This window comes from Seriola lalandi, unplaced genomic scaffold (genome assembly GCF_002814215.2).
Source record: "Seriola lalandi dorsalis isolate HSWRI2012SDOR001 ecotype SW California unplaced genomic scaffold, Sedor1 jcf7180002054615, whole genome shotgun sequence".
NCBI classification, from domain to species: Eukaryota; Metazoa; Chordata; class Actinopteri; order Carangiformes; family Carangidae; genus Seriola; species Seriola lalandi.
This window is the reverse complement of record NW_019525168.1, coordinates 133,337-142,480: the sequence shown is the minus strand read 5'-3', so window position 1 is coordinate 142,480 and position 9,144 is coordinate 133,337. Positions and strand designations below refer to the sequence as shown.

The 9,144-nt window shown below is 43.4% G+C and overlaps 1 protein-coding gene and 1 long non-coding RNA gene across 3 annotated transcripts in view; one reads left to right on the top strand and one right to left on the bottom strand.

Annotated features, from left to right (window-relative positions):
• Positions 1-3,863: 3,863 nt before the first annotated feature.
• Positions 3,864-6,583, bottom strand: LOC147818354 (uncharacterized). Of its 2 annotated transcripts, XR_015438037.1 has the most exons (3): positions 6,170-6,583; positions 5,782-6,079; positions 3,864-5,140 (listed from the first exon to the last, which is right to left on the bottom strand). It is a non-coding gene; the product is annotated as an uncharacterized LOC147818354 (long non-coding RNA). The 2 variants fall into 2 exon arrangements; XR_015438036.1 differs by having other exon boundaries at positions 5,782-6,583.
• A 681-nt stretch (positions 6,584-7,264) lies between these two features.
• prkar2aa (protein kinase, cAMP-dependent, regulatory, type II, alpha A) overlaps positions 7,265-9,144 on the top strand; it is a 42,686-nt gene continuing 40,806 nt past the window's right edge. Inside the window, exons 1-2 of the mRNA XM_023419994.2 lie at positions 7,265-7,939; positions 8,805-9,087. Of these exons, the coding sequence (XP_023275762.1) occupies positions 8,841-9,087 (247 nt within the window). The 5' untranslated portion in view covers positions 7,265-7,939; positions 8,805-8,840. The remainder of the gene's footprint in view (positions 7,940-8,804; positions 9,088-9,144) is intronic.

Sequence of the window (9,144 nt, the reverse complement as noted above, 5' to 3'; positions counted from 1 at the left end):
CCCCCCCCCCCCCCTGTGTGAGCAGGCTCTTTGTTCTGTCCATCACTGAGCCTCTTGTTTCTCTCAGGTCCAGACAGACTGTTGCTGCCTCTGGTGGTCAGTCGTCAGAACTGCACACATTCACTTACATGTTATTTTTTCCGGGCCAGATTTAAATTTGGCTCAAACATTCACTGGGACTCAAGGATGAACTGATTAGAATTTGGTGGTCAAAGGTCAAAGGTCAACTGTGACCTCACAAAACAGGTTTCCAGCTGTAACTCAATTTAACTCAAATGTTTATAAGGATCAAATGAAGTGAAGACATTTGACATCCAAAAGGTCAAAGGTCAACTTCACTGTGACATCATCATGTTCTGAGACTGTGACCATGTTTCCTGACACTTAGAGGAAACAAGAGGAGCTGATTCTGGTTTAAATCAGCTCCACTCATTGAACCTTCATGTCTCACACACACCTGAGCTCTGATGTGTTCCACTCTTTCTAGATAGATAGATACTTTATTTATCCCCCAGGGTTTCGTAATAATAATAATAGTTGACAATAAATAATAAACAATAGTAGTTACATTTTATTAATGATTAATAATAGTTGTATTCTTCTGGTCTGTGATATTGAGTGAAACCACTGAGTCCCAGTGGAAAATGAGAGGCTACAGAGATCAGCGGTTTCAATGTGTTGTACAGGACAGATGATGAAATGCATCATAATAAATAAATCACAAGATGTTAAAATAAATAAAAGTACAGAATCAAATTTCAAAAGAAAAGTCAGGTTTTATTCTCCAGTCCAGTTTAGTTTAATAATGAGTGACTGGTTAGTAGTGTTAGTTAGGTTGATAACCTTTAAAGAAACAAAAGAAAATCCCATTATTTTCAAAATAAAATGCATCCACTCTTTAAATTAGACATTTCCTCATTCAAATATTTTAACAGTAAATTCATTTAGTTATACTTCATTAAAATTACAAACACCATACTTTCACATTGCAGGATTGAATTTTAAAAAAACAAGTGAGTTCATCTTTTCTGTCAGTATCAGAGGACAAGTGTCAGGTGACACTGGCAGGCGTAGATGAAAGTGTAATGTAATCCTCACATCCTTCACCTCCACCAGAGCTACACCCGCACTTCAAACACAGGCTCCTCCTGATTGGCTGCAGCAGACGCAGCACACACACACACACACACACACACACACACACACACACACACACTGTCCACCCCCCCACCCCCCAGGCTTACAGCTCCACCTGTCACTGTGCATATCACTGCTGTTAGCTACGGAGAGAGCGAGCGAGGGAGATTGAGTGAGAGGAGAAGAAAGAGAGAGAGAAGCTGTTAGTAACCATGGTAACAGTAAAACCAACCTGTGAAAACTGGATGTTGGTTAGTGGTGTAGGATGAACAGCTTCCTCTCAGAGCTGCTACAGTGAGGAATCAGCTGATCTCAGATCACCCTGGAAACACACACACATTAGACCAGAGGTTCCAGCTCAGGATCCACCAGAATCTCTCAAATGTCCGACCTGGTCCTGACACAGAAGACGAATAATGTCCTCAGAGCTCACTGTGTCTCCAGTTTGACTCGGACTGAGACAGAAGTGTGTGATGAGGTCCAGCAGCCACAACATGAAGGTTCCTGCCGCCGTCTCATCACAGTGACGGACCGAAGGAACACTTTGAATATCGTTTAAAGATCCTTTTGTTTAAAACATTTAAAAACATTAATTATGATTTTTTATTTACATCTTTTCATCAAATTGTTCTGTTTTGAAAATGATTAGTCGGCCCACTTGCAATACCACCGTGGCCCACCAGGTGTGTCTGTCTTAAAGGTGTGTCTGTCACATGTTGTAAAGCTGATGTCCTTTTCTACTAACGAGCGTACTGAGAGCCATGTGAATATGTATTAATAATGTTATAATCCCCTCGACTGTTAGAAGTTTTTTATTTAGGACGGAGCTTCTATATTTAGTGAAGAGAGACGATAACGAGGGCGGGAAACTCTGGATCTAATCAGGCTTTTCTAATGAAGTCACTGAGTCGTCCTGTCACTTTGTCAATGAGGCTGTTGCTTTTTTAATCTCGACTTAATGACTGTTTCTATATGATATATATATATTACATACACATATGTACGTATGTGTATGATGCAGGCCACAGATTAAAATGCACTGGAGAGGCTCAGTTTGCATGAAGTCAGTGAGCAGCAGGAGTTGAAGAGGTTTTTGGCCAAAATGCTTTAAATTTAAAATGAATGAAGTTCATCATATAAAGTCCAGATGTTTCCAGCTGTTGAAGTGAATCGTTTCTTCCACTGGAGACGAGGCTGATTCTGTGTTTTGGAACAAACCCTCATTCAAATCTTGCTGTGTTTTTTTCTAATTGTAACACACTGTATAATAGCATTAGCATAGCATTGCTAACAACACTTGATGAAAATACAGAAATCCAGATCTTTTATTTATCTCAGAGTATTTATAGGAATGAATCTGCAGTATAATGTTGAGGCACTTTCTCTACAGAAACCAGTCACATGGTTTGACTGTTGATGCTCAGACACATGAAGAGTCATGATGACAGTGCGATGCACAGCGGGTCAGATCACAGATCGATGACTGACCGTGTTTCTGAGGTGATGTTGGAGAGCGTGTCGCTCCGGTGTGAATCAGTCAGAACGCTGGATGTTTGAACGTCTCATGGTTTCACTTCAGTTCCAGCTGCAACTTTGAGGAAAATCAACTTCTCCTTCCTCAGATTTACTTTTCAGGAACTTTGACTTTCATCTTTTTAAGAATCAAATCAGACGTGTAGTTTCCTCCTTCAGAAAACCTCAGTTTGTTCACAACATGTTTGAAGGTTAAATCCCAGGAATCAGGTTTCTGAGGAAGAACTCAGATTCATTTGAGCAAGAGTTCAACAGTTTCTTTGATTAGATTATTATGGGAATGTGTGGAATGTATGTACGTCTATTATTGGAATGTGGTCCAGTGTTTGTGCCTTATTACTATTGTGTGTGTGTGTGTGTGTGTGTGTGTGTGTGTGTGTGTGTGTGTGTATTTTGATAGAGGTGAACTGCATTAAGCAGATGTGTTACTCTGGTTTTCTGTTGTCACATCTGTTTCTATATCTGCTTCAGTAAGTCTCTCTGTCTCTCTCTCTGTCTCTCTCTCTCTCTGTCTCTCTCTCTGTCTCTCTGTCTCTCTGTCTCTCTCTCTGTCTCTCTCTCTGTCTCTCTCTCTGTCTGTCTCTCCCTCTGTCTCTCTCTCTCTCTGTCTCTCTCTGTCTCTCTCTCTGTCTCTGTCTCTCTCTCTGTCTCTCTCTCTGTCTCTCTCTCTCTCTGTCTCTCTCTCTGTCTCTCTCTCTCTCTCTCTGAGCAGATGTAGGTCAAACACACGTCCTCAGATTCAGCTCCTTGAGTCACTTGTTGTTGTGGTTTGTCCACAGACGTCCTCAGTAGAGACCGGAGCCGTGTGTCTGTTTGCTGCTGTAACGTCAGAGTGACTGTTTGTTTGATTAAGAACCAGATGTGAGTCCGTCACTGTTCCTGTCAGTTAGTGAAGGGCTGCGTTCCATGTCCTTATTTGTACTTGTTAAATGCTGGGAGGCTTTTGTAAAGGGGCCAATAGGTTTGAGACTTTATGAGTTTCTCAAGTTAAAAAACTAAAACAGATGAATTCAACATGTTGAAAAACTTTTGTACAAATTTAGTTTCATCTTGAATCATGGTTCCACATGAACAGATTCAAACGTTACCACGGTTCTTTACTTTCTCTCACAGTCACTCTGTCCTTCAGTCATGTGACACTGTTCATGAAGAAACAAACATGGAGATCTCCGTCTTCGTTTGTCACCTGAGGATTTTCTCTCAGCTGTCATGAGGAACCTCCGGAGATGGATGAAGTGTGAGTGTCCAGACAAACAGAGAACTGTGCTGCTTTATTCATGGCACAGTGGGTTTAATAATAATCAGCCCGAACGTGAACATTGATGAAGTATCATGAATCACATCGTGGACCACACACAGAGAAAAATGTCTTCCTTGTAAAATAACCTGTTGTTTGTTAAATACTGATGACACTTGATCTGATTGGTCCAGTGCTGATACTCAACCAGGAAGTGACAAAAGGTCAAAGTTCAACAATGAGCCATAAACATCAACGTAACTCAGATGCAAACTGATCTGACTCATGACGCTGCGTTCAGCTCCAGTCACTGTTGAATATGTTGAGTCGCAGCATCAGATCATCTGATTCAAGGGACTGAAAATTATAAATAAGATGTTTATACAGTCAGATGTAATAATGGAAATAAAAGTCAAACTGCTTGTTACTAAAATGTTGATAATGTCTATAATCAGAATAAACTCTATGACTGTTGAACTGATCTCCTCCTCAACATGCTTCACTTGTCACTTCATGTTCCGTTTATTATTAAAGTAGATTTGTAGAAGACGTTTTATTCAGTCATCATATAAAACAGTAAATATAAATAATATAGACAGAAAAAAGACAGTCAATGGTCTCAGGCTCCGCCCACATTCTTATCAATTAATCTACCTACCAAAAAGAAAACACCTCAGAAAATATCTGTTTTCAAAACAAAAAGGAAATTACATGTTTTAAAATTTATATTCATATTGTTCCTTAATTTAACTCCAACAATAGAAACACATTTAATCCATTTTCTAATGTTACAAACTCCTCTCAGGTCAGATCTACTCTCCTGTAGTGACACGGTCTGGAGTGACTTTCATTCAACTCTTCCACTTTAACTTTTACATTATTTTCATCATTTTATAATAAACTTAATCAGTACATTTCATGGCTTTAGGATTTGAATGATGTGGTTAAACACTGCAGCAGAAGAGAAAAGCATTGTGTGCAACAACACGTCTGTTATGTTTTCATCTTGATTCAAAACAATATAAAGCAATTAATAAAGTGTTTATTAGTTGTATTACCAGAGGAAACTTTTAGTCTTTAGGTCAGAAGAGAAGAGACCTGGACTCGTTGGACCTGGTCTCTGTGCCGCTTCATGAAGACTGAGCCACATCAGCCAGTAGGTGGTGCTGCTGCATCACAGAATCCACTGAAGACAGTCTGAGGCTTATGAATGTGATAGCTGAGTCTCCAGGTCTACACACACACACACACACACACACACACACACACACACAGGAGAGGGATGAATGAACTAAAGATTTGCTCTTTCTTTACTTCCTGTCCCAACACTGAGGTCCTGTGTTGTAATCTCATCACACTCTTTTACCACTGACCCATAAACAATTGACTCTGCAGGAGCGTGTTGTAACTGCTCTGACTCGGCTCTCTACAGAAGAGTGATTCCACAGAAGAAGTAAAGATGCAACAGGGTTTTCAGGCCGGACAGCCGCCATATGTTACAGTCTCATCATCATCACTCTGTTTCTCTCCCTCCTTCCCCTCGTTCATCCTCATGTCAACACCTGATAACGACTGCAGAGGAACCTGGCTCTACCTCAGCAGACAGAGATGTCACACATCCACACACACTACACTCTTCTTTTCCTCTCTCTCTTCTCTGTCTTTGCTTCTGCTCTCTCTGCTCCAGTTTCTCCCCCCTCCCATCTCGCTCTCTGAAATGTGGGCTAGCAGCTCTCCTTGAGACATTTTTGGAGTTCGCTGGAACCACATTAGCAGCGGGTCCCAGAGGACGCCATTTCAAGGAAATCCAAGACCAGAATCCCAACCGCACATGTGAATATTCATCTGTCACTTTGAGTGAGGGCTGGACTTACACTCCTTCATGTTCCTGTGGCTCCAGTGGGAAATCTGTCCTCCAGAAAAGTGCTTTTCCTGTGAGGGAGACACAGACATGAGTCTTATTGCAGGATAATTACCATGAAGTACATACCGCAGTGCTTATTCATAACGAGAGAGAAGAGGAAGTTCACAAGCTAACTGATTTCAGACGATCGACCTCCATCATCTGTCCTGTGAGACTCAGAAATGTCTCACTGATGAGGAGCTGTATTTCCAGGAGTTTGAGTGTGAAGTTGATGGTCCAGCAGAGGGAGCCTGGAGCTCCGTTTCCCTCTGTGTTTGTTGGAAAAGAAGACGAGGCCAATCACAAATGGGTTCGAGGAATTAAATCTGGGCTCGCTGTGGCCATGGCAACGGCTTTACCTCTGTGACAGCTGAAGAATGGAAATGGAAGAGAAGAGACGCTACATGAGCTCTCAGAACAGGAACCTATAGATCCACCGTCCACACTGGCTCATTCCTGCAGGAGAAGCAGGCTGTGGACCGGGAGTCAGACTCAGTGAACAACAACAATTATCAGGTTATAATTCACTAGAAAAATAGGCAGAATTCAGGATTCAGAGGGTCACGTGAAGATTTGATAAAGTTCAGAAGATTCACTGAGGAGAGCTGTGAGGAGGATGGTGGACGGAGGCTGAGGGAGGGAATGAGTGAGCAGTGAGGACAGGAGAGGGAAGTGGGTCAGGAGAAAACCCCATTTTAGGTTTTTCAAGAACCAAAGTGTGTGATCGATGGTCCATTACAGTTACTCATCTGGCAGACGCTTTTATCCAAACCAACTTGAGGGAACTTGGGCTTCAGTGTCTTGCCCAAGGTCACTTTGGCACGCAGACAGGAGGAACTGGGGATTGAACCACTGGCAATCAATGAACAACCTGCTCTGAGTCTCGTGATCAGTCTGAGACCATGAAAATACTCAGTAAATCCAAAATCACACAGAGTAACAGTTCATTATAATTACATTTATAGTTAACAAGTTTCCTTTCAGATATATATACAGTATAGATATATGTCTGAAAGGAAAATTGTTTATATGTGTGTGTGTGTGTGTGTGTGTGTGTGTACATATATATATATATATATGTCTATATGTTATATATGACTATATATGTTTTCCTTTTCGTATGACATCACAGATAGGTTTCCATGGAGATTACTTCACTAACTGCAACACAAAGTATAAGGGACTATGTTCAGTCAGACATGTTGGCTGCTGGAATGTGTTTCATTTCTTATCATAAATTTCTAGTGATCTCTATCTACCTGACAAGGCCAGTGGGTGTGGTGCTTCCCTGAGAGGACTAATATGGCTCTGCCTTCTATCCCGCCTCTACTTACATAACCTTTGTCTATTGGCTGGGGTTTTCTGAACTTGTAGTCTGATTGGCCGCTGTTTCTGTCAGTCAATGTCAAGCGCTTTCTGCTCACTGACTAACCACGCCCCCTCACGCTTGCCAGTGCCAGCGGTTCATTCGTGCGTAAAACTGTGTTGCGCCTCGCCGGGAGTGAGGAAACGTGTTTCCAGTTCGTTCTTACAGGCTCCTCTTGTTGTAATTTGCCGCCATTCTGCTGGAATACGTTGAATAAACGCTTCCGTCGGTCGCGCGGGTTGAACTGACCGGCGGTGTGGCGCAGCGGTGTAAACGCCAAGCTCAGGATTTGTCACCCGGCAGCAGCAGCGGCAGCGGCGGCGGCGGAATACTTGTGTCTTGAGGAGAGTGGAGTTGCTCGGCAGAGTCCAAAAGAAAACAGGCAGTTGCTAACAAGTACTTAGCAAGTCAGCCAGTTAGCCTGTCAGCTAACCTGCTCCCTCCACTGCCACTGTAAGTCCCACCCTCGCTAAGTGCGTGGACGTCGTAAGAGGCTGCAGCGGCGAAGTCGAAGCGTTTCCCTCTAACTTAGCCAGCATCGCTGTACAGCCGGCTGGCAAGCTAATATAGCCGTCTGAACATTAGCTAGGTGACGCTAACGTCAAACCGTTGGCTTTACGTTGTACCAGTGAGTTCTGTGGAGAGATACTGTCGCTACACTGGCAAAGAGACTGGCGAGAAAGAAGAGGCGAAATAAGGGAGAACAAGGAAGACACCGAGCAGGAGGGGACTGGCTAGTTCAGCCGGGGAGACTGAATCGCACGTAAGTGACACACTGTGGGTTAATGTTGAGTTAGCTCACCACACGGCTTACCGCTCCTGTACAACTTGCTGTGCTTGCATAGCAACGTTTATCCGGCCAGCTACTTATCCGGGGCTTAGCTCCTGCAGCCAGTGCGCCATACTACACCGTAAGCTAACGGTGAAGGCTTCCTTGAAGGTGGCACACTAGCTAGCACGATAGCTAACGCCTGGTGGTTTGAAAGTGAGACTGCACTTTTTTTTTTTTTTAACCCTAGCCCTATTTGCTGCAGGCATTATTCGTTAGCTAGCGTTAAGTTAGATCGGTAAGTTTAGCCAAGTCTATCTCTGGATTGTAAAGCCCGGTGAGCCAGCTAGTTGACTGGAGTATTAGCTAATTAGCCGCTTCGCTAGCTAGTTCCAACCGGCCACCCACCTAAGTTGACAGCTCAGTTTGTGGCGACGTGAAGCGGCTTCATGACTGAAAGTGACTGTTTATCTTTTCACAGCTAATGTGCAGCTCATATCTGTTGTGTGCAGCTGTGGGGACTGTGTGTTCCCGGGCTCAGCCTCAGATAAAGTGTCCGCTCAGGGACAGTGTCCCAGCAGCACTTCATGTAGGACATTACACTAACCTGCTTATAAATGTCAGTGTAGTATCTTTTCAGCTGTCAGACTTGATGGTCATTTCTTCACTTACCCAGGCGGCCTCAGTGGTCATGCTGAGCCGTCATCGGTCACTCAACACACACAGAGCACTGACACACAGTCAATGTCAGCTGTTTAAATGAACATTAGGCAGTTTATAACCACACACAGGCCTGCAGCAAAACACAAGAGTGACCCAGTACTGAAGCAAATTCTGACACCTCTCTCTCCCTCTGCAGATAGACAGCAAACACCGCCACCGACCACACACAGCCATGAGTATTGAGATACCGGTGGGGTTGACAGAACTGCTGCAGGGCTACACTGTGGAGGTGCTGCGACAGAGGCCGTCAGACCTGGTGGATTTTGCAGTACAATACTTCACCCGTTTGCGGGACACCAGAAATCAGGATGGGGCCGGCGCTGGTGGCAAGACGGCGAAAGGAGTGATGTTTGACGGGGAGCCGATGCAAACAGAGTCCAACGGAGATGATGATGAAGATGATGATTCTGACTTTGAACGTAAGTTGATGTTTTGTTGAAAATGTCTGTACGAGTGAAACTGGACAGAATGAAAGA